Source organism: Babylonia areolata, chromosome 18, assembly GCF_041734735.1.
Source record: "Babylonia areolata isolate BAREFJ2019XMU chromosome 18, ASM4173473v1, whole genome shotgun sequence".
Lineage (NCBI taxonomy): Eukaryota > Metazoa > Mollusca > Gastropoda > Neogastropoda > Buccinidae > Babylonia > Babylonia areolata.
The window spans coordinates 39,833,281-39,859,747 of record NC_134893.1 but is presented as its reverse complement, the minus strand read 5'-3'; the positions used below and the strand labels follow the sequence as shown (position 1 = coordinate 39,859,747).

At 44.1% G+C, this 26,467-nt stretch overlaps 1 protein-coding gene across 10 annotated transcripts in view; it reads left to right on the top strand.

Annotated features, from left to right (window-relative positions):
• LOC143292768 (trafficking kinesin-binding protein 1-like) overlaps positions 1-26,467 on the top strand; it is an 82,628-nt gene that overhangs the window by 30,972 nt on the left and 25,189 nt on the right. For 9 of the 10 annotated variants that reach the window (XM_076603319.1, XM_076603318.1, XM_076603322.1 and 6 more), the window contains 2 exons: positions 20,595-20,671; positions 21,811-21,927. In XM_076603319.1, coding sequence (XP_076459434.1) covers positions 20,595-20,671; positions 21,811-21,927 — 194 coding nt within the window. Of the gene's footprint in view, positions 1-11,761; positions 12,967-20,594; positions 20,672-21,810; positions 21,928-26,467 lie in introns of those variants that run through there. The other variant, XM_076603317.1, reaches the window with a different exon arrangement.

The following is a 26,467-nucleotide window of genomic DNA, read 5'->3' as shown; positions in this document are numbered from 1 at the left end:
CTCATGACGTCATGTACATCGTTCCCAGAGTGTGGGTTGCATAAAGGTATTACTGTTCAAGCCGAACAGCTGAAACTCTTCGTGCGTACGTTGGTATAGGATTGCCAACGGGGCGGAACACATGCCAGTTGCTCGGCATGTCTGGATACTAGACTGTTGTTTCCAGTTGTGCCCATGCTGCTGCCAGCTGGCAAGGAGTTGATAATAAGCGGTATGACTGACAAGAATTAACATAGCATGTGGTAGCTCGATTAGCACAGATTCATCTTATATATAAATATATATATATATATATATATATATATATGACGATTATATGCAGTGAAAATGGAGCAGAGGAAGGAAGAGGGGTGGGAATAACATGGGGCGTGGGGGGCTGTAAAGATAATTAATGATCAGCGTTACTGATCAACTCGGTATGTGTACTTTGATGGGTTTTGTTGTTTTGTTTTGTTTCCTGTTGTTGTTTTTTGTTGTTGTTGTTGGGTTTGGTTGTTTTTTTTTGGGGGGGGGGGTTGTTTTGTTTTGTTTTATTTTTTTGGTGAATGGATAAAGCTCTTAAAGCTCTTTCTTCTTCGTCTTCTGGGTTCACGACCACCGCCATTCTGTTGTAGATTCTGCCATCATTCTGTGAGGATGAGGTGGATGTCTGCATAGATCAATATGGAAGGTTGTAAAAGTGGCTGACGTTAATTGTTTTATTGTTATTTAATATGTACATAGTCAGAACATTTGTGCATGAATTATTCGCTTTCCCGGGTGAAGTTTTATAGAAAAAAACGTTGTCTATATATGGTGGGTGTTGCGGTTTGTGGTTAGTCATTTGTTGTTTACGCACAGGGTCGGGATTTGTTGTTCTTTGGAGATCGTTTGCGTAGATGTTCACGTGTAGGGTTGTGGTTAGTTTTTCTATAGGGAATCGTTTGTTTGTATATTTTCACTTATGGGGGCCGGTGTTCGTTTTTCTCCATTGGTCGTTATACTTAACCCACAGTTGTCTTCACCGTTTAAATAGTATCGCCCCTGTTGTTGACAAACTGATTACTGGTTTGACCTGACTAGATCTCCTTCCCTTCCTGTATCTGGCTGCAGTTGCTAAGTAATTGTTGGGTGCTGTACTGTGCCATGACAAACTGACTGGCTGTTGTTGTTAAGTAATTGCTTGGTCAGGACGAATCATAGAAGGTTGTTTAGATCGCCAGTCACAGACGGTTGCCAATGGTAATATTTATAACGCTGTTTTATAGCGCTGAGCTGACCGAGGGTTGTAAAACATTCAAGATGGCTTAGCGTCGTTATACGGTGAGAACTGTGTGCCCTTTATCTTGTTTACGCAATTTATTGAAGAAACGGTTGTTGTTGGCTTGTTTTTTTGTCAGATTTTTTTCTTTGTCGACTAAAAACAACGGGTCGCGAACAACCGGAGCTTGTTGATATAGTAGACCCGGATACACGTGCGTTTGTCTTTGTGTATGCGTGTGTCTGTGCCTCTCTGTGTGTGTGTGTGTGTGTGTGTGTGTGTGCACGCTCGTCTGTTTGTGTGACTGAACGTGTATAACTATGTGCCCACGTGTATGTGTCTGTGTATGTTTGTGATGTCCGACGTAGTATAACTATGTGCCCACGTGATGTCCGACGTGTGTTTTGGTGTGTAGAGCTCTTGTCACTGGTTAACTGAAAGAACACGACCATATTCCCCAATAGAAATTTAATGCGACGAAGAGATCGAAGAAAAAAACACTGTCACTGTTTTCGTGTTTTTTGTTGTTGTTTGTTTTTTTATTCACGCAAGATCACTAGATGTTCTTTATTCAGCAAGCAACATAAAATTGTACTCCGATGGTTTTGTTATGACTTTGTTTCTTTCGTAAAATGGCTGAATTGAATTAAGCACCATTATTATACAAAGTGCCAGTTAGTAACTTCAGTCGATTTCACATGGGCTCAAAATTTCATCGCCACAAACATGTGCAATGTTAGTGACAAAAAAGACAGCAAATACACTACAATAATGCAAGTATCACTAGAAATAAACTTCCTGTAAAAACAAAGTACATTATGGGTACGCACAACACGGAACACACTTAAACGCATTCACACTCACACACACACACTCTCTCTCTCTCTCTCTCTCTCTCTCTCAGAGAACCACAAAAAAAAAAAAAAAAAAAAAAAAAAAAAACCCACTCAACGGCAGTATCCAATCTTTTCTCCACGCCCATCTGCTTATTAGTGTTACTCTCTAATGTAGGAAATTATCTTGAATAGATCAGGAAGGAACGTCAGGTAAATAGCGACAAAGACGTGCGGGAAATTAAAAAAAAAAAAAAAAAAAAAAGCTGGGGGAGGGGCGGCGGGGGTTGGGGGAGGGGGGAGTCATACTTTATGATTATGTCCATTTCCCTGTTGTCAGACTGTCTTTCTTTTGTTGGAGGCAGACGTTCTGATTTGGCCCAAAGTCCTCAGATTTCCACGCAGCCAAAAAATAAAGGTGAAGGGCGACGTTGAATTGAAGCTGGATTACACAGAACAGAGGTGCTCTTTCCGCTCTGTATAAGAAAAAGAAGCCCGAGTGGTGTGTGACAGACTCAGTGACAACCACCAGCGGTAGTGAGGGAAGGACCCTCAGGGGGTTGTAGGGGCCCATTAAGACATCAGCACCTGCCGTTCAGGTCGGGTGTGCGTACCCTGCCCACCGGAACAAGGGGACTACGTGACGAGTCTCAGCCACCGAACTCGCGCGTCACTTTGTAGTCGTGGCGGGGGTCAGGTCACTGAAAATTATACAGACCATCGAACCCTGACTATGTTATGATGATCATTTCCCCGTGCATGCATACACCACACATCGCCCACGGGTTTGTTTACTTGCTTCTGAACAAAGTAGAGGAGCAATGAACTATTCGAAGTGGGGGGGAGGAGGGGGGTACGGGAGGCACAGCGTCTACACTTTCCCCACTAATAACTAGTGAAGAAGAAAAAACAAGGATATTTATCAAGTTCTTGAAAAACCCAAGGCACCAGTATAGAATGTATCAGAGGGTGGGAGGCGGGGACGCGCTGGTGTGCGTAGGGAAAAGTGTGGGGTGGGATTCAAAAGCCTTTTTTGAAATAAAGACATGCCCATGAAAATCAAGAACTATTGTTCAGGTTTTTAGGAGATGTAAAGTGTTTTAACCGTGCGTGCTGGAATGTCAAGTCTGCGTGCATGCGCACGTGTGTGATTGCACGCACGCGTCTGTAGAATACAGCGCGTTTGTAATTCAGTTGTCATTTAAAAAAGATAGGTTTATCTTTTTACGAGACAACAGGGTCCTGGTAATCACTCAGCTTTTGTGACATGAACTAATGGTCATGGATGCATTGAGTGGGTGCATTATATGTTGCTTCTTAAAAGAAAAGAAAAGAAGAAAAGATAAAGCAGAGTGCCCCACATATCCGGTAACCTCAAGTGAACCAAGCCCCTGTATCAGCTTGCACACAGATAAATGAAGGATTCCAAGTGTAAATATAATAACACATAATACGGTAGTAAACCTGAGTGTCAAGAATTGATTGTTTTCAAATTAAGTGGTAGTGCCTCCTTTTTTTTTCTTTTTTTTTTCTTCTTTTTTTTTTTTTCTTTTTTTTTAATGATACCAGCAAATAATGTCGTGGCTTTATACTGGCATGTCTGCTCAAAACTACTACACCTTTCTCCCTAAGTTCAACCTGCCAATGAGCTTTGTGGTGGAAAAAATTGATGAGCTGTGTGATGAACAAACACTGATGCTGTGTGATGAACAAACACTGATGAGCTGTGTGATGAACAAACACTGATGAGCTGTGTGATGAACGAACACTGATGAGCTGTGTGATGAACGAACACTGATGAGCTGTGTGATGAACAAACACTGATGCTGTGTGATGAACGAACACTGATGAGCTGTGTGATGAACAAACACTGATGCTGTGTGATGAACAAACACTGATGCTGTGTGATGAACAAACACTGATGAGCTGTGTGATGAACAAACACTGATGAGCTGTGTGATGAACAAACACTGATGAGCCGCGTGGTGAAGAACACTGATGAGCTGTGTGATGAACAAACACTGATGCTGTGTGATGAACAAACACTGATGCTGTGTGATGATGCTGTGTGATGAACAAACACTGATGAGCTGTGTGATGAACAAACACTGATGAGCCGCGTGGTGAAGAACACTGATGAGCTGTGTGATGAACAAACACTGATGCTGTGTGATGAACAAACACTGATGAGCTGTGTGATGAACAAACACTGATGAGCTGTGTGATGAACAAACACTGATGAGCTGTGTGATGAACGAACACTGATGCTGTGTGATGAACGAACACTGATGAGCTGTGTGATGAACGAACACTGATGAGCTGTGTGATGAACAAACACTGATGAGCTGTGTGATGAACAAACACTGATGCTGTGTGATGAACAAACACTGATGCTGTGTGATGAACGAACACTGATGCTGTGTGATGAACAAACACTGATGCTGTGTGATGAACAAACACTGATGAGCTGTGTGATGAACAAACACTGTGTGATGAAAATACTGACAGCTGGCTGAATGCACCTGGGTTAGCACTCCTGCCTGCAGCGCCAAAAAGCCGTGTTGAGCACGTGGTACTCTTCAACTGGCTTTCTATTGTATATTTTGGCAGGCAGTACAATTCGAAGGGTGGGTGAAGGAGGTCGTGGAGTCTGGTTTCTGCCTTCCTTTTGTTTGGAATTTTTAATGTGAAAGGGAGCCTCTCATAAATAAGGCACACACACACACACCCCTCCCCCGCCCCTCAAACGGATTACGGTTTCGAAGTAAACCTGGATTCAGCCGATCTTTTTCTATTCTTTTTTTTTCTCTCTCTTTTTTTCACATTTATGACATTTATTCATTATTATAAAAAAAAAAAAAAAAATTTTAAAAAAGGTAACAGCAACACGAAAAGTCATCACAGCAAAATAACCAAAAAGAAGACATTCAAAAAGGGGGAAATGTTTGTCAGAAGAAAAGGACGAAGGAGAAAAAAAAAAAAAGCAACAAAACAAAAACACATTGTGCATTGAAACGTTTTGTACACGAAATAACAAACCTATTCTTTTTTAAATTTAAGTTCAGCTTAACATATAGTATACACAAATATATATATATATATATATATACACACACACACACACCTTCACCTTCACCTTCACCTCTCCCGTAGTCTGGGTTCAGACCGTTGGGGCACCGCTGCTGACCTGGCCACCACCCCTCTCCACTCTTCACGGTTTTCTGATTTCCTCAGGGCGTCACCGAGCGTCAAGCCTGTCCACCCCCCGGATGTTGTCTTCCCATCTCTTCTTCTGCCGTCCTCTCCTTCTGCCTCCTTGTACGGTGCCTTGCAGGAACGTTTTGGCAAGATGAGATGATCGGGAGATGTGTCCATACCACCTAAGTTTGCGTTTTTTCACTATGGACAGAAGGTCTTCATAGGGTCCAATACTTTGCTGGATTCTGTTCTTCACTTCCGTGTTAGTGATGTGGTCTCTGTAGGAGATGCCAAGTAGTCTACGAAAGCATCTCATCTCGACAGCTTGGATTCTTCTCTCGATGTCTGCAGTCAGGGTCCAAGTCTCGCAGGCGTAGAGCAATATTGATATAACCAGGGAACGCATCAGTCTGATTTTTGAGCTGAGAGCGATGTTTTTGTTGTTCCAGATGGTGTTCAGCTTGTTGAGTGCCGTTGTTGTTTGGGCAATTCTCGAGAGTACTTCTGGTTTAGATCCTTCATCTGACACGATTGCTCCCAGATATTTGAAGCTGTGGACTGTTTTAAGCTTTTCGTCGTTGACTTTGATGTCAATGCTGATGCCGTTGGTGTTGTTAGTCATCAGTTTGGTTTTCTCCGCACTGATTTGCATTCCATACGATGTGGAGGCTTTGTCTAGATGTTTGACCAGGCTTGCCAGTTCTTCTTCTTTTCCAGCCAGTCCATCAATGTCGTCGGCAAAACGTAGGTTTGTGATTGTTCTGCCGCCTATGCTGACTGTTCCTACATGCTCTTCCAGTGCGTCAGTCATTATTCCTTCTAAGAAGATGTTGAAGAGTGTTGGGGAGAGTAGACAGCCTTGTCTCACTCCGACTGTGGTTCTGAACCAGTCCCCGATGCTATTGTTGAGGTAGACGGCGCTGGTGGCTTTGTCATAGAGGTGCTGTATCAGTCTTATTGTCTTATTTATTTATTTAATTATGTTTTATTATTATCATTTTATTAGTATTACTAATATTATTACTACTACCTTTTTCTATATTATAATTATTATTTATTTATTTATTTATGCAAGCTTATCTATTATTTATTCCCCCGTTTTGGTTTTTTTTTTTGGTTTTTTTTTCCAAGGCCTGACTAAGCGCGTTGGGTTACGCTGCTGGTCAGGCATCTGCTTGGCAGATGTGGTGTAGCGTATATGGTTTTGTCCGAACGCAGTGACGCCTCCTTGAGCTACTGAAACTGAAACTGTATCAGTCTGATCAGGTTGGCGTTGATGTTGTACAGATTCATGGTAGCCCACACACACACATATACATATATATATTACACACACACACACACACACACACACACACACACACATATATATATATATATGTATATATGCATAAACACATACTGAATACATACACATACATTCATACATATATATACACACAAATGCATGAAAACATATATACATATGCATACATATGTACATACATACATTTTTTTATGATCACATATACATACACATATAAATACACACGTCCATCATGATGTACAATGCTCATTCTTTTTTTACCTTCCATTATTGACTTGGATTTCCCCCCCAGCAGTATGGTTTGTTATTAATTTTCTCCAGTTTCTATTATTTCCATGTAGCGACACCAATTTGTGTGGAATTCAACAGATTTCAAGTTAACAAAAGCAATATATGTTTCCGTTTCGTATCTGTTTTTCAGTAATTTACTAAATACATTGAATTGAGGCATCTCTTCTCTCATTTGATTCAGCCGATCTTCATTCACTCCAATTTCATGACTAAAGACTTGGTGACAGAATGATGGTTGCCTCATAGTGTGTTCCACAATAGTATGCGGAAAATCTTTTTAAAGCAGTTCCAAAGTCTTGGGAACTTTAACTCTGCTTCCCAAAAAACGTAGGTTTGTATCTTAGCACCAGGTTCGGATGCCAACAGCTCATTTGCGTGCACTCTGAGTCAGCTTGCAATGTTCTGGTAAACACACATGTCTGTGTGCCATTCTGATTGATCATTAATGTCTATCAACTAAACTGACTTATGTATGTAGGTTTTTAGACTCAACTTCGGTATTCAGAGATGCAGGCGACTGGAGCGCTATCACTTGAACCATTTTCACTGTCGCCCCACATCCCCCTCCCATCCACCCTCACTTGCCCCTTCCCCAAGTGTTGTGGATTATTTGGTTTGAGTGACGTGCCCCTACCCGTCAGGTTAAGCCCGATGCAGTTCACTTCCATTATCAGTGAAGCCTTGACCTCTATACGATTAAGTCGTGGTCACCACCAGCCGGTGAGTTAAGGTGGGTCCCCCACGAAAGTGGAATGTCAATATTGCGTGCCCCAAACAAGAACTTATCTCCCTTGGCTGTTGGGCGCCGACTCATCGAGTGAAGTTCTCTTCGTACTTCTACAGGGTTCAGTTGGGGACAGCGCATGACCTCTGCTCTGTGTGTGTGTGTGTGTGTGTGTGTGTGTGATGCAGCAGTTTCTTCGAACGGTCTCGTTGTCTTTTGAAATGCACTGAGTCCAGTATGCTGCATTAAAAGAGGACACATACATCATTTCAGAGGGGGGGGGGGGCTTAATTATTTGATAAAATCGCGTCTCCCCCCCCCCCCCCCCCCCCCCCCCCGGCCTTTTTTTTTTTTTTTTTTTTTGGGAGGGGTACTGGGGGGGGGGGGGGGGGGGGACATAGTACGCAATGAATGGTGAAAGTTGATGCTTGTCATGGACCGAATTTCGCTTACTCTTTTCTTTTGAGTCAGAACAAAGCGTATTCGTGTGATTATATAACATTTCTGCAGCTTCCCAGTCTGATCGAAAAAGACACCGAAAATTAATTTTGGAAAGATAGTTACGACTGTACCACAGCAAGAAAACAGAATATGGCTGTCTGAAATGATTGGTCGCGTGAAAAACGGTCATACACATGGAAAACCACTCTTGCACTCGAGTAAATAACTATAGGGGTTGGAAAGCCTCGAACGAATAATAATAATAATGATAATAGCAATTACGATCACCACTTAAGCTCCGCTATCTCACACACACAGTATTTTCTTTTCCCCTTCCTCTCCACCTCTTTGTTTTATATGAATCGGTCTGCACAATAGCATTTCGTGTCCGGATTGTGTGTGTGCGTGCGCGCGCGCGCGTAAATTTGTTTATCATGCAGTCGAGAAGCAATCTTGGCACGGTTTTTACTGATAAAATTTGCAGACTTGTTTGTTATGTTTGTTGTCTTCTGTTTGCACGAGGTCATGGTCACGTTTTGTATACGATTACAGTGATTTTTTTTTTAAACCCTATTAAAATTAGTGTTTTCTCATATTACATCGTATTGACTTGAAGTCGTTCTCGAGATAATTGTAGACTCCGATTTTTTTGTTAATGAAAAGATGGCGTAAACAGGAATCATCCGTTTGACTAATGAATGGGTGGGTGGTCGTTATCGCTGGACGGAATGGGTTTTCGCTGGAGGTGATGGCAGAATGTGTCACAATTATGAGACTTTCTTTCTCTGTGCCTCAGTCTGTATGTTTCTCTTGGTGGTCTTGGTGTAAGTGAAAGCGTCATAAATCATGCATGATTAGAATTAGGACTCTCTCTCTCTCTCTCTCTCTCTCTCTCTCTCTCTCTCTTCCTACCCCCCCCCCCACATGGGCGTGTGTGTTAGAGAGAGAGAGAGAGAAGGCGGGGTGGGCGTAGGAGGAGACCATACCAGTATGATAAGGAATGTCAAACTAAAGGATATCCAGTTTTGTTGGTTTTGGGGGGGGGGGGGGGCGTCGAGGTGGGGTTTTGGTGTTTTTTTTTGGGGGGGGGGGGGGGTTGTTTGTTTGTTGTTGTTGTTTTTTTTGGGGGGTGTTGTTTTTTATCCTCCTATATTCAGATTCACGGCAACAAATGTTGGGGCTCGGGATTAGAACTCCCAAAGCCGTTTTGATGAATCGGAATCCCGTGCTGTACAGGCATTCCCCAATGTGGTTGAAAAACAAAGTCGTGAACTACGTCTGTCACGCTGACCCTGACATCCTGCTAAGTCGGTCTCTGCTTTCCCAGCCCCAGGGTATCGGAAACATCGTTAAACACTCCATTGAAGTTGGTGGATAGTGTTAAGCGCCTTCGACTGCCCCCAGTCCCACCCCAACGTCCCTGTCCCGCCCCCTTCTCCGTCCCTTTGCTGTTGAGTGGTTGTTAGACAACCAACACACTCCATTGTTACCGGATAATAAGCCTTGTAGTCTATCATTCTGATGGTTTAACTATCTGCGGTTGTAGACCTTTTTTTTTTCTTCTGTCCCCGGCACCCCCCCCCCCTACCCCCTCTCCCCTCCCTCCCACCTCCAACCAACTCCGCCGAGGCGTTGACGTTTCTCTACAGCACGCAGCTCTCATTTGTCTTCGCCCACCCACCCACCCACCCGCGTTGTAACATCCATTTATCATGAAAAAATATCTCATTGCATGCTGATCATCACGTAGTACTTTCAGTTGTGTGAGAAAGTAGGGTACCCGACATACCCTTTATGGTTCCAATAAAGTTGCGAACAGGGTTTTTACAGCCCCTTACCCCGCCATGAGGGTGCAGCTCTACACACTTTGTAGTATCATGGTGACATGGATTGGACAGGTGTTTTGTGGGGGTTTTTAATCGTGGCTTGAAATGGAGCGGTATGATGACTGTTACGTGCTAACTACGTAAACATTCAGTCATACAAATATTTGCTTCCTTTTGAAAGTGTGATCTCTGAGACATTGCGCAAATGCAGCCTGTGCCAAACAGAAATGATAATGATTTCATTAGCACCCCCAACACGCTATCGAACTGTAGAAGCATTAGAATAGGAGGATTATTAAAAACACCACTTTCTTAAACGTGGTACGTGACCATTTTCACACCATGCCAACACTCACACTGTAAGCAATGCACGAACGGCTTAACAGGGCCCGAATTGCCTCTACATTGGTCAGACACCACACAATGCAGCATATTCATGAGAACAGTGCCAGGTTCCGTTGATGAGCATCGCCAGACCAGTGATTTTCTCCAGAAAAATGGTTCTTAGATGCGGTCTTTGACTCCTGGCAGGCAGGGAGCACGTGTCGAGCAGCATGCTGGTGTACGTGTAGACACTGTTAATATCATACCAAGCACTTTACATCAGTACATTGTTCGCAGTGCGGTGGTTAGGATGTGACTCGAACCAGTGATTGTGTCTGACGATGAGGAGAGCCATACTAAGCTGTGACTTTAGTTCTGCATTATTTCCTTGTCTTTATATGGGTCAGACATGTACAGTTCCCGAACGAGAATTAACCGTTTTGATTAAAACGTCTCCTCTCAACGTCCATGGTACTAAATCAGACTATAGTTGTTTTTTCCCCTATCGTCAAGGGAACAGAAGGCTTTTAGCATACTCTGGGGTCTCATGCATTTATCTTATGCACTCATAAACATAAACAACCCACATTTTCTTCAGTCCATCGTTTTGTGGTATTTTTGTTGTTTTTTCTTCCGCATTTTGAATTTAACTTTTCCTATTTTCAATACCCCATTCTTGCACAGATTATAGTTCATAACCCAACCTCACTGTAATTTTCCGTGTTCTTCTGGTAGATAAATAAGGTAAATGGAACACGAACAGAAAGTAGGTCCGAACTAAAACGATTTTTTAGGAGAGTGGGCGAGGCATCCCAACAAAACAAAATAGCAATGGTTTATGTTTTCAGCGTAGAAAAGGCAGAATAAATGTATATCATATTCCCAGCAGGAAAGAGGCGACAAAAGTTTGCACCGTATTCCCAACAACAACAATAAAGTAACATGAATTTATACTGTATTCCCACCAGAAAAAGGCAGTATAGTTTTGTACCATATTCCCACCAGAAAAAAGTGGCATAAATTTGTACCATATTCCCACCAGAAAAAAAGGCAGCATATATATATATAGAGAGAGAGAGAGATTTTTTTTAGTTTTTTTTTTTTTTTTTTTTTTTTTTAATAATTTTTTTAACATCAGTCCTTCCAGACATACTGGAGGTTTACAGTAAAAACGAAAGATTTTACGCTTGAAAATGAAAAGACCGCGTTTACGGGATGTTTTCAGTTGAAAATTTGACTGAAAACAACAACAAAGATTGTTGAGTTCATGTGTAATGACCACCGTGAAGGAGGATGGGGATGGGGGGTGGGGTAGTCAACTGGAACGGGAGGGGGAGGGGGGAAGGATTAGAATCGGATCAGGACCGACCAAGTTAGAAAGACCAACGCTGGTTATTCGGTTCGCCAGGACCACCAATGGCCAGACCAGTGACTGACAGCCATGCCCTGCCCCCTCATGGCAACGCAGCGTTTTCATTGGTGGCTGGTCCCATGACAGGACAGTGACTGCCTCCTGTTCCTTGACCCACTTGGGCGCTGACGTATAACAGTAGCGGAAGGACCGTGTGCACGCCAGTCTCAAGGGGTTTTATTATCAAGCAGGATGGTGGCATGTGACTGTATACTATAAGGTCTGTTTTGCTTGTTTTGACAGACACGGCGCGGACGAGTGATCAGAAATTAGCTGACGGCTTGCGTGCCGCGACAGTAAGTGCGCGGGGCTGAAGTTACCTCACCGTTTTTCTGAAGTGGTGTCTCGGTCTGGATCACTAGTATGTTTTTACGGGATAGAACTCGTCAAGGAACGATTCTAGAAGGTGTAATTATTTCAGAAGATTGTCCGTGTGGAAATTGTTGAAAGCCCAGCTAGATTATTGTGTACAAGATATTCTTGGAACTTAATCCACAGATTTCCGGCATTGTGTTTGCATACTGGCTGGTTTGTTGACTGTTTCTGTTGCTGTCAATGCCAAACGTTCCGATGAGCTGTTCCGCTTGGGACTAACTTAAATGGTCGGAGAATAATTACGGAATCCGAACCGCTGTTGAAATGACGTCGTCTTCCAGACGTCAGTACAGTCTAAGGCAGGACTCGGACAACAAAGTGCACACTTCACTGCTGGACAACTGGCACTACCAGGCCCCTGTCAAAACAAACCCGCACAGCAAGGATGAGGCCCTGCTGCCGCTAAGCACCTTTACCGGCTTCAACATCAATGAGGACGACCTGGACTGTCCAGGCCATGACACTCGCCACCACCCCACCAGCCGCAAGCCGGCTCGTCAGCTTGGGGAAACAGAACGTATGGCCTCCAGTTGCTCCCTAGAGGACCTGTACAACGTGTGCCTGGCCACCAGCAGTTCTTCAGAAGGCATTTACGACAGCGGAGACGATGACGTGGACCGCAAAATTCGAGCCATGTCTGTGGACGAAGTGCAGAGGAGTCACAGCGATGACGATAGCAATAACAACGTCCTGTTCATGCTGCCGCACCCAGACGAGGACAGTGGTCTGTGGGATTCAGATATCGGGACACCAACAGTTCAGACCCCCCCAGTGAGTGGTGGCCGGCGGGAGAGGAGGGCCTCTGTGGACAATGGTGTGCTGGGTGTGGCTGACAAAGGAAAAGGCTTGGAGGGCATGGGGGCTGTTGGGTGGCACCGCAATGCCCTGACTGAACCGGGCACCCCTGCCGAGCCTTGCACGCCCTTGGCCAGCACCTGTGTCAGCCTGGAAGAATTGCTGGCAGACTCCAAATACCTCATCAGTAAACTGCAGCCTTGTGAGTACCACCTTGTGGGTACAGGTCTCACTTAGCCTGGCATAGATTGTCCACCTCATCATCAGTATTTGGGTGGTTGTCTCATTGTGGGTAAAGCTTTTTGGCATTACATACCCTCTGTTTCATTTTCCCCACTTGGTCAGTGTGAGGGTTTTCTTATTCTGGCTGTAAAATGGAGATTTCCGAAGAAATGATGGTTAAAAACATTTTAGAGGTTTTGTTGCATCTTGTTGATGATTACGTATGGTGTTACCTCACAGGTTCATACTGTTGTCTTCCTCACCATGTCTTCTGTACTTTCTATCTCTGTCAATATCCCCCCTGCCCCCCCCCCCCCCCCTCCCCCCACCTCCCCCTGCTTTCTCTCTCTCTCGCTTTCTCTGAATCTAACACAAAGATAAGTGCAATATGTTGATAGATCTTTGTGTTCATTTCCGCACAGCTGGAAACGTTTCCATGGCCCCTACCCCCTGCTAATGCTTTCTTGACCCTTCACTCAGTCTCTCTCTCTCATTCCCCCCCCCCCCCCCCCCCCCCCCCCCCCCCCCCTGTGTTTTTGTTCTGTTCTTTTCCTCCTCCCATGTACATCACAGGTCTTCATGAGTGATAGTCATTTACTCCACAATTTAAAAAAAATTCATATGGTTAAGTTTTACTTAAGTGACACATATAGAAGTCATTCAGAGTTGCTTCTGCATCTCTGGCACTTTTTTTCGGTCTGTTTATTAGTTGTATCAGTCTTATTTATTATTACTCAATAAAAAGCATACTCTTTTACAGTGGTTGTAACAGCTGATAACTTTTTTTTAATTTTATACAAGTACTGATCATTGACACTGAGGAAACTTTACAGGCTGCCAGTCCAGAAATTGGTTTCCCTCTGCCCAAACAAGTTTCCTGTCTTGTTTAAATTACTTAACTGTAAACACACACGCACACACACACACACACACACACACACAATTACACACACATGTACACACACAGTCATGTATTTTTTATTTATATATTATTTTTATATATATATATATATATATATATAAGCAATATTGATAAACTTTTTCGACCATATTCATGTATGCTGTACCAGTACTTGTTTTACTATGAATGAAGGGTGTTATTTTGGAGAGGGTGTGTAGGCGTTCATAGTGCTTTGTGCACTGAAAGGCAGGCCTAGCAGACTACGCACATTGATCATCTGGAGGCCTTCTGCCAATATTTTGTTCCCACCCAGTCTGTGGACAATAGCTGGACACACAGGTCGAGTCATGCATGACCAAACCCAGTCATAAGGATGGGAGTAGAGGAAGGGAGGGGTGCTGGAGGGTGGAGGGGAGACCTGTTAACTAAAACCATTAAGTGTGTGTTGGCTGTGAGTTTGCATAGGTTCTGGTGGGGTTTTGGTAAATGAATAATGAAGCTTGTTTTGGTCATCACGCACACCCGTTGAGAGCATTATTTGCTTAGGTGCTGTAGTTTGGTAAAGACCTGTTGGCATGGAGGTGGCATTCGATAATTGAGCCTTTTCATTAGACCAGTTCCAGACTTCCCAGACTTGTTTATAGGTTTGTCATGAGTTGGCATTACTCTCTGTTACTTTCTCTGTCTCTCCCTGCCCTCCACCCTCCTATTCTTTTTCTACATGCCTTTGACTTTTTGAGCATTAGGCCATGCACATGCGCATGCATGCACACACACACACAAACACACACACACACACACACACAGGTCAGGAAAAAGTAGGGACCAGAAAAAGGTTGAAGCAGAATGGGCCATGCCTGCAGGAAACTAGCCAAGACCGCACAAGATGGGTAGCAGTGGGGATGTCTGGTGGTAGCCTTATGTGCCACAGGGCATGAGCAAGTAACTAATGAACAGAAAAGGTTATGGAAAGCAGCACTGACAGATAGCACATATAAGTGCAGACAGGGAAAAGAGAAAAAAAAAAAGAGGTGGTGCTACACTATGGCAGCCCTCTTTCCCTAGGGTGAGAGCAACCTGAATTTCACACAAATTTATCTCTTGTGACGAAAAATTGTTCAATATAATTGAGTGTATCTTATTCATTTACTACTTCAAATGAGATGGGGATGAATAGTCTGAAGTTTTGATGCTGAATAATGTTTCAAGTCTAGGTTGTGATCTTAGTGGTATTTTTGAGGGGAAAATTTTGTTGATTTATCATATTTATCACATAATATTATATGCCATGATTTCTATTGCCTGTTAGTGTTCTACCTTTTTCTTTACTGTTATAAAACTTACAGTTATGTGTTGAAACTTATAAGTGTACTCTGTTTTTTTTATTGTTTATTTATCATACATATTGTATACAATTTTTAATTACTTGTCTGTTTATTCATGGATTTTCAAAAGAAAAAAAGCTATTCATTTCAATAGCAAGGACAGATTATAACAAAGAGTGTCTTTACTTGCTGTGTCTTTTGTGAGGTGAATATTATTAGTGTGATGTGTTTACTCTTTCCGCTTCTTTACCATCTTCTTTACTCCCAGTTTGTCTATTTCCCTGAGATAATCAACATATCTTCTAAGCATACCAGAGATATTTCTCAGAATAGCAGATGCACCTGTTTTCAACTTAAAAAAAAAAAAGAAAGAAAAAAAGAATAAATAGAAAAAACAACAACCAAGCATTAGCAACCAAAGAATCAACCTATCAATCACCCACCCACCCACACATAATGCTAACCATTGCTGACGTCAGTAGCCGGTGCATTCACACTTTATCAGTTAGATTTAGAGCAAATGAGTTTGGATGGACTGGAGTCTTCTTGACCAGCAGTATCAAGGATTCATGAACTTGATAGGGGAAAAAGAGCTTAATCATGGTGGCTGAATACACACTAACCAGTAACTTGTCTATAGATTTGGAGAGGGGGAGAAAAAAAGAAGAAGAAAGCAGGAGTGGAGGGCAGGGAAACCTATTTTTGTGCCTTGTTAATTCATGATGGAAGTGACTCCATTCCTCAGGTGACATTTGTCAGTGTCAATAACATGTTTGTGAACTCCTGTCTGAGGCCACCTGGTACATCACTGGCATATTGCATACATTTTAGTATAGTTGTGGGCAAAATGGTACGACCATTATGTTGAATTGTGCATTTAGTTTTTCTCGTATGATATTGTATGATTCGACATTTATAGAAGAAACATGAAACATTCATGGGCTACGATAAATATATGTGCCTGCATTGCTTTCTTTTGTTCTGTGTTCATGGGCTGCAACACCCACATTCAGTAAATATATGTACAAATGTGTTTTTACATGTATGACTATTTTTTCCATTTCTGAGGCTGTGAATGCTGGGAATGTTCATGTTTCCATAACCCACCAAATACTAGCATACATTACAAGGTCTTTAACGTGTTTTTTTTTCTTTATCTTTTGCATGTGCATATACACAAACTGACAAAGGGGATAAAGGCCCTGGCAGCTCTGCACATAATCTGCTCTGAGAGATCAAAGTTTTATGCATCAGACACCAATACCGGGATCAAACTCAGGACCTTCAGATTGAAAGTACAATGTTGTAATCATTCAGCTATTCTGCTTGTATGTCACTCAGTCTCTCTCACCTTGCTATGTTTCATTGAGTGCAGAGTACTTTTGATAAGAACACATAGCAGCAGAGGAGCAAAGAAGTCCGGTCAGTGAAGCATGTGTGGGGGTGGTGAACGAGAGAGAGATATGTAGATTTATGTCAACATTTCACCAGTTCTCTGAAATCCGTGTTTGCCTCTGCCTTGCACAACTGCCTGTACGCATCACCCCGAAACAAAAACAAAAGAAAAACAACCTACCACCTGCCCCCACTTCTGCACCCCCTCCCCCCCCCCTCCCGCCCCCCCTCCCCACCAGTAAATCACAGTGGTGCAATATGTACCTTATACGGATGTAACACACCCACAGATAAAAGAAAGCTTCAGAAGTTTTTTGGGGGGGGCGGGGGGGGGGGGGGGGGGGGGTTAAAGTAGAGGAACACTTGACTCTTCTCATGTATTATTCATCCAGTGATTAGAATCCAGCTCTTTTATATACTTGACATGGGTGGGATTAAACAATAATTTTCTTAAAGTGAAAAAAAAAAGTTTCATTGCTGTTTTTATTGAATTGTTTGTGGCAATAGCATATATGTATGCAGTGGCATACATGTGCTTTGCAAACAAATGAGAATTTAATGTATTCATTTAAACATTACAATTGAGAAATCAGTGTCAGAATGATTAAGAGAAAACTGTTCTATCATGTGACTACATCAGCTTGTGTTGAATTTGAGAGCTGATGAATATTTTACATAGACAGAATTTAACAAATACATTCTGTTGCTTATTTATATTTTCACTAACATGGAAAAGGGTGTACCATCATTCAGATAAAAGAGTTAAAAATGTATAATTTACAGATTCACAACAATGGAACAGTGCTCAAGTTGTTTGTTATAACACGGAAAACACTATAGTATACTATATATATATATATATATATATATATATATAGTAAATTGAAAGAAATTGATTGGTTGTAATGACAATGTTCCCCTGCTTCTCCTGACTCCTTGTCCTTTTTCATCAAGTCGTATGTAACAACAGGGAGAACACTTCTTGTAGACTGATGTTGGCTCAGAGAGAAGAGTTTGGTTGTGATGACGATGCTTCTACTCCTGACTCCTCTTTTTTTTAGAGGCTTGTTGTATACAAAATCATACCTTTACTGGCAATAGAATTAAACAGTGTGTGTCCATCATCCATCATTTTCTCTCTCCCTGCCTTCCCTTTGAATTTCTGCAGCGAGTCACATTAGAGAGCAGTCAAAAATCTCCAGGGGAAAAATAAACTCCACCACTTTGCAATAGCTCTTTGATGAAAGAGGATTTAGGAAATGACCTTTAACATACACACTATAGTTTCACAGGAGATATTCATTTTGACCAGCGTAGGAACAACATGAATACACACGAGCTTCTTCTTGCATGTAAGCACAAAGAAGTAATGTTGAGCGGTCTGTAGGTATGGGTGTAGCTTTGGGGAGGGGGGAAAAAAAATATATATATGTGTGTGTGTGTGTGTGTGTGAGCCAGTGAGAACCCCATCAGAAAGGCATATGTGGGTAGTTAATAAAATTAGTGAAATATCAAAGAACGCTGCTGTAGGCTTCTTAAAAAACTTGATCGCTTTGCATTTCTACTTTTATTTTAGCAATAGATAAAATGATGTTGATCATGGTGATGAAGAGGTTTTCTTTGAGCTAAAATAACTTTTTATTATTATTATTATTATTATTATTATCCTTGTGTTGAGGGCCCATAATCTTTACTACCCTACTCAACCCATCATTCTCTCTCTCTCTCTCTCTCCCTCTCCCTCTCTCTCTCTCTCTCTCTCTCTCTCTCTCTCTCTCTGTCTGTGTCTTATTCTCTGTCCCATAGATGTATCATATTATTGCACAACAAAAGCTGGTGTTATCTTGGGTGATAACAAAACAGTGGGACACAAACAAAACACTTCACACATGCACATAAGATAAAAAGAGTTCAGTTTATCTCTACAGTTTTGTCAGATTTGTGACTCTTCTGTCTGTCTCTGTCTCTAACATATTCATAACACACACACACACACACACACACACACATTTATGATCATGTAATAATGAATGTATGTGCACATACACAGTCTCTCTCTTTTTCATGTGCACACTCACACACACAGAGAAACATACAGTCACAACACTAACACACACTTGCACACATACACACATGTAACCACACACGCGTTTACCCCCCCTCCCACTCTCCCACACCTATTTAATTTCAGCAGAAAGACATAAAATTGATGACTACCAGTATTACTACTACATCCTCACACACTACTACTATTCCTCTAGGTGTCAGAAAAAAACTAGATAGTAGATTGCATCGCACAGTGTTTGATGTCAGTTAACGCCAGAGAGAATGACCTGGCAGCAGGCTATCAAATAACCGGCTTTGGTTTGGGCCAAGTGCCAGTGAAACAAAGAGAGGGGCGCCAAGGACCTGGCACAGCACCCAGACTAAAAGATTCCTTCAGCCGCACTAGTGTTGGGGAGTATTGAATGACAAGGAACAAGGGGAGGATCTGGGTAAATGACCTGGCTGGTAGACCACTACCATTTAAACATTTATTGAGCTACTACATGTAGTCTTATCTTGAGCTTGAGGTGAGTTGGGAGGGGGTGTGGGATCAGTAAAGATATATACAATACATCTTTATTCTTCCATCTGGAAATTAAATGGATGAATAAAGATGTACTGTATATCACTATCACTGTCCTTGATAAAAAGTTGTTTTTGTTTTTGCTCTGTCGTTTGTGATTATGATCATTGTGTCTTGATCAATGAAGAGACCTTAATTATTGTCAGTTTTATGGCCAGTTCAGTTTGTGTTTGAAAATAACTGAGCCATAACTTTATGCAATTCGGTGTTTATATGTTGGCAAATTAGGCTCACTATTATTCAAGCTGAAAGAGACGACTTTAAACAATCTTACTGTTTGTGTTATTGGTGTGGATTGTATGATTTGTGTCATAAAGTGTCTGCTGGATATGTTATATGTATTTGATTTTGGTTGGTGGTGATTAATGTTTAAGTAAGAAAACATAAATATCCAGTTGTGTAAACAAATATATTGGCTTGATTATGAAACCTACATCATGCATGACAGCATATTAAATTTTTTATTACTTGTGATATTTTTTCCTTTTAAGAATAAGAAAACAAATGGCCATCTTACATTGCCAAATCTCTCTCTCTCTCTCTCTTTCTCTCTCTCTCTCTCTCTCTCTCTCTCTCTCTCTCTCTCTCTCTCTCTCTCTCACTCACTCAACCACCCCTCACCCCCGACACCCTACACGTATACATGTATATAATATGCATTGACATCAAATTACACCCACATATGTATGCACATTTCAAAGGATTATAGCATCAAATCCAGTGCCTTTGTATACTGAGAGCCATGTGTATGTCATGACACAAACGTGCATGGCAGCACAAATAGTGTGACACATAAAAATTGCATTTGTTTGTGCTACATTGTCTTGACATATTGTTTGTCTCCATGGTATTGTCACCATACAGTTCACTGAAAGTTAGATCATTCAGTCTGGTTTACCAAAATGTTCTTGTATTCTATGTATCTATATGTCTGAGTCATGTCAGTGTCATTCCTTTCTGTCTGCATTTATGAGCTACAACAACCCCCATGTTCACTTGTTTTGATAGATCTACGAGTGGGATTTTACATGTTTGACTGTTTTTAGCCCCCTGATAAAGGCAGCCATTCTGTGATTTCAGGGAAGTCCTATCAGTATTCTGCCTGCTGGTCCACTCACCTGTACATTTCAAGCACTGTATTCCTGTCTGTGTGTCCTTTTGACATGCACCTGGAAAAAAAGGGTATCAAGATTGTGATGATTAATTCTTCACTGCATTTGTCAATGTTGTTTCCCCCCCCCCCTCTTCAGCAGCAGTTTTGCTCTGTTTGAATCTTTTGAGATTTGACAGGTGTATAATTGGTACACCTGAGACCTGCAATGTTACAGAGGGAGTGTTTTTCTGTGTGCGTGTTTCAGTGCTGTGTGCGGAGAGGGTGAACCAGATGACCCGGACCTGCAATGACATTGAAACTGTCACCAGTTTACTGGAGGAGGTAAGCTGCCTCCCTGTTCACACACATATCCGTTTATATGTACACACACACACACACACACACACAGAGGTAACCTGCTGCCCTGTTCACACACATATCTGTTTATATCAACACACACACACACACACACACACACACACACACACACACACAAGTAACCTGCTGCCCTGTTCACACACATATCTGTTTATATCAACACACACACACACACACACACACACACACACACCGGTAATCTGCTGCCCTGTTCACACACATATCTGCTTATATCAATATATGTGCGCACGCACACACACACACACACACACACACACACACACACACACACACAGGTAAGCTGCCACCCTACTCACACACATATTTGTTTATATGCACACATATGCATGCGTCTGCGCACACACACATACACGCATGCACCCACACGCGCATGCATGTACATCTTAAAACTGGAGCTGAAGCAGATGTCGCAGGGTTTCAATAGCTTTAATTTCTGCTGCAACATGTCGGAGATGTGTAAACCTGTCCACATTGTAATTCTGGGGGAAAGTGGGATGCTGACCTGTTTCAGTGTTTGTGTTTGAGAATGGAAAGAATTAATTTTTTTTTTTTTTTAGATGTTTTCTTTTTTATGAAGAATATAAACATTAATATTAGGCTTGTTTTAATGTTGTGCCACTTCTTAAATTGTTGAATGGCTTTGCTCTGCTGTTACAGTATGTGTGAATGAGTGTGGCTGTTTTTTGTTTGTTTTTGTTTAATCAAGTGTATGCATCAGAGTACACATGTTGGTGTATACATCATCAATGTAAGCGTTGGTGCAAAGGTGCACGAATTCAGCACAGGGTCTGTATTCACTTCACCCGCTAAACAATGATACTCTCTCTCTCTCTCTCTCTCTCTCTCTCTCTCTCTCTCTCTCTCTCTCTGTGTCTGTCTGTCTGGTATGATCATACTGGATGATGGTAATCTTTCACATATGTCCCAACAAGATAAAAAAAAATATATATCTAGATGACCGATGTATCTCATCCCTTCAGATGGGGCTAAGACCTTTCTGAATAAATATCTAAGTCATGAGTCTCTCTCTCTCTTTCTGCCTTCCTCTCTTTCTTTCTCTCCCTCCTCCCTTGTGATTCTAGAAAGAGCGTGACCTCGAGTTGGCAGCTCGCATTGGCCAGACCCTGCTGAGCAAGAACCAGGACCTGAGCAGTCGTAAGGAGGCGTTGGAGGAGCAGCTGTCCCTGGCCAATGACACGGTCAGTACCCTCCGCCCTCACTGGACTCTCGCCTTGGTTGTCCACAACTTTTTTCCTTCTTTCTTTGTGTGTGTGTGTGTGCATGTGTATGTGTGTGCGTGTGTGTGTGTATGTGTATGTGTGTTTGCTGTTTTCACTTGTGCTTCTGCATATACTTTTTATGTACATATATGTGGTGTTAGCGTGTGCTTTTGGCATGCATACATATATATAGATTTGATTTGACTCTGTGTTTGTCTGTGTGTTTCCATCACCAGGCTGTTCTCACAAACTGTGACATCAACAATCAGCAATGATTGAAACCAACCAGATGGACTTTTTTTTTTCTTTTAGCAGAAAAAAATCACATTTGCACAGAATTGTTACAAATTATTTTACATCTTTTTTGAGGTGTTTTTAATGAGCAAAAGCTCCTACAGTAGTCTGAACTCAGACTTGTGTTTCATTTGACTAGTGTTCTTTGGCCATGTGGCAGAGCGTGTGAAGTGTTTTTAATGAGCAGAGCTCCCAAAGTAGACCAAATCAGACTTGTGTTTCATGTAACAGTAAATATTTGACTATGTTCTTTGTCCACATGGCAGAGCACATTTGGTGTTTTAAATGAGCAGAACACCCAAAGTAGACCAAATCAGACTTGTGTTTCATGTGACAGTAAGTATATGTCTTGTGTTCTTTGGCCTTATGGCAAAGCACATGAGGTGTGGCACAAATTGAATATCCACAGGCAGTGACATCTAGAGGAGACTCACCTTTATCCCCTCATGGTACTTCATATCAACCTTTCTTCTTGCCCAACTCCTCCTCCTCTCCTACTCCTCCTCCTCCTCTTCTTTCCTTTTTCTTCACAAGTTGTATTCTTCCCATTTGCCTCCCACCCTCATAAAAATCCTTGGTGTAGTTTTGTGAATTTTAACACAAGTTGGCATTTACTGCATTTGGCACTGTGACACACGTAGTCACACAGTATCAGTGACATGTCTCATGTTTGAGCTTGACAGTTACTGAATATTTGGGCCACTTTTGTGGTATTTGTTGACAGGCTGGGGGATCAGGGGTCGTGGGAGAATGTGGCTTTAATCACACATACTTAACCGTGACCCAACTAGTGCAGACTCCGGCAGGGGTCTGACATTCCTGTCCTGTGCAAACTACTATCCGCCTATGCGGAGAAAATGAGAGAACTACGGCCGATAACCTCCCGGAAGTAGGTAACGTCCCCTTTGTCCCCCTGGTTATCGCCCTCTTTTTCCGGCAGCCATCTCGACACCTGTACCTGTGCACTTCATACGGCTAAGTTTTTCGCATTTTCTACCTGTCTATCGATTCTTTGGCGTTTCTGTTTTGTGTCCGATTATGTCTTCAAACAGGTCACACAATTATGTAGCCCGATTGGGAGATCGGGCTAAAATTAAGGCACGATCGCAATCGATTCGCGATCAGTCTGGGCCCTCTACCTCTGCCGCTCTCAGCAACGCCAACCCTACGCCACCCCCACTTCCTCCGCTACCTCCGGTCGACTCCAGACCACCACTACCCACTACGCCTCCTCCGGCGACTTCTACAGGTTTGCTTACCAATACACAGGTCAGTGGTGCCATTCACAATCCTTTTTTCGATTCGCGATCGGACTCGTCGCGATCCGCGATTTCTCGGCTCTGCCAGTCGGCAGTACCCGAGTCGACCTCCTCTATCCCTTTCCCCATGCCCTCAGTCTCAAGGGATTTTTGCACAAACCCTTTGGGGAAACAACGCAAGTCACTTGCTCTGGATCCGCACACTAGTCTGGGCCCTACGTGCGATGCGTCCGTGGTGGCGGCCGTGACATCGGATCACGAGCCCCCCACGCGGCATGCCTCGACCGTCTCGGATCCTTTGGCGACCGTGGCGTGTAGGGATGCCCTCCCATTGTGCAGGGAGGAAGGTGGACCACTAGGGGACACGCTTGCCCATACGCGTGCACCCCTCCCCTTGTCACGATTTTCCAATCCAAGGGAGGCAACTCCTGCTTCGGTCCCCTTATCGGTGACCGCCGCAGTTACTTCCCTTGCACCGTCACTGCCCCTTGCCTCCAGTGCAGGCGCGTGCACGCTTCCACCAAGCCATGCAGTGATGTCCACATCTGCCATTTCTCCAGCTGCTGCTGTTTCCCAGCCACAAACGGTCTCACAGCAAGCTGCTCAAACAAACAATCAGCAGCTCATTATCAGCTTGCTGCAGCAATTATGCTCCACTGTCCTTCCTGGTGCCACACCTTCTCCTGCTTCTGCTCCTTCTTCTAATGCAATACCACCACCCCCTGCCACCCACCAGCAGCTACCCTCCACTTCAGCAGGACACACTCAGAGCACCCAGGACAGCCACACTGGCCACGTGCCCAGCACACAGCCTGATCCATCACCCTATGCCACTGAAGAGACTTTTTCTGATGGTGACACAGACTCAGAGGAACCACCTTCAGAAGAAAACCAGTTGGTTTCCCTGCAGGAAGCACTAGGACACCTAGCTTCCTACACTCCAGACAGGGTGGAGACAATTCATGCACCGGGCACGCCTCAATCTTGCGGTGCTATGGAAATCATGGGCATCCACAGATCCTCCAATGGCCCTCACTATGCCCTCACACAGTCGCCCATGGTACTTGATGCCCTGCATAGTACGCTGGCACGCATCAGGGGCCAACCCATCAGCGAGGTCCCCTCTGATTCTGTACCCGATTTCCCCGCAGCAATGGGTCGAGGCAAATTCTTAAAAACCCAACCCAGACCCACTTCAAAACCCCCACTGTTAGCTCCGGGTCCTATCCCGCAAAGGCCCCTGCCTCTTTCTCAGGAGGACCTACTACTACTCCCAAACAATTCGCAGGCCAATCGCTCAGTCACAGTGACAGACAGATTCTTGATGGACCTGGAAGAAGCTGCAAGGTTGTCCCTTGAATCAACTGCAGCCATAGACAACTTCCTGGCGGGCCTTGCCACAGCACTGATGGAAACGCCAGCTGACCCACCAGCCGGCCTTGACATCTCGGTCTTCTCTCCCTTCGTACAGCAGATCGCCCAGCTCCTTATGCGCTCTGCCAATATACAAGCGCAGGCCTACATGAACGTGATTTTGGCCAGGAGGGACGCTGTGCTCGACCACTCTCCATACGTGCGTTCTCTGCCAGAACATGCTTCCCTCAGAGCGCTTCCTCCCGCCGACGGTTCCCTTTTTGGTCAAGGCTTCCCCACTGCGGCCATCAAACGCCGCGCAGACTTGGGTAGGGACCTTGCCCTCGGCGCAGGCCCTCTCCGCACTCAGGCACACCCACGGCATGCTCAACGGCATCAGCCCTACACCTTAAGGCGTAGCAACATTACCTCCTTCCGACCGCGCCCACGCCAATCCACAACCTCAAACGCCAGAGCACAACCCAGGCCACAACCCAGGGGTCAGCCCAGACCGTACAGGCGCCAGCCGCACTCACTCCGCCCTCCACGCAGGCCAGCAACCAACTCCACTCCGGCCCACCCCCAATGACTTGCCCCCGCCCTTCACCCGCCACTCGCGCACCAACAGCCAGCAGGAAGCCTGTCCAGGCACATGCCAGCGTGGCTGTCTCTCCCAGCATGCGAGTGGGTCCTCCGGGTGATAGGGTCGGGGTTCCGCCTGCCTTGGCTCTCCTCCAAGGCACCTCTCACTCTCTCTCCTCCTCCCTTCCCCCCCCCTCAGGGCGACACAGCCTGCTCAGCCCTGCGGGACGAAATACTCTCTCTTCTCCACAAAGAGGCCATAGAAGAAGCTCCTCCTCTCTCCCCGGGCTTCTTCGGCCGCATTTTCGTCGTTCCCAAAACATCCGGCGGATGGCGGCCAGTCCTAGACCTTTCGCCCCTAAACAGATATCTCCAGCACAAATCATTCCGCATGGAATCACCTGCGTCAATCAGGGACTCCATCAGACAAGGCGACTGGGCAGTCTCCATAGACCTCACAGACGCTTACTTCCATGTCCTCGTTCACCCCAGGGACCGCAAGTGGCTCCGCTTCTCATGGGAAGGCAAGTCCTTCCAGTTCAGAGCCCTTCCATTCGGCCTGGCTCCAGCCCCGTGGGTCTTCACCAGAGTGGTCAGGGAACTATGTTTGGCCCTCAGGAGCAAGGGCATACGCCTGAGGGTCTACCTAGACGACTGGTTGATCCTCGCAGAGAGCAAGGCCCTCTGCCAGCATCACCTCAACCTCGTCAGGACCCAGTGCCAAGCACTGGGCTTTCTGATGAACACAGACAAATCGGAACTGGAGCCCTCTCAACAGTTCGAATTCCTGGGTATGGCGATCGATTCGGTATCAATGACCATACGTCCGGCCATGCCTCGCCTCCACAGGCTACACAGCCTCCTTTCTCATCTATCACAGGCAGCCTCGGCGTCAGCCAGGGAGCTTGCCTCTCTACTGGGCTTCATGGAGTCTCTTGCTGCACTGGTCCCCTTGGGCAGACTACACAAACGCCCATTTCAGCGCCACTTCCAGAACAGGTGGTCCCAGTCTTCTCAGACGTGGGACACCC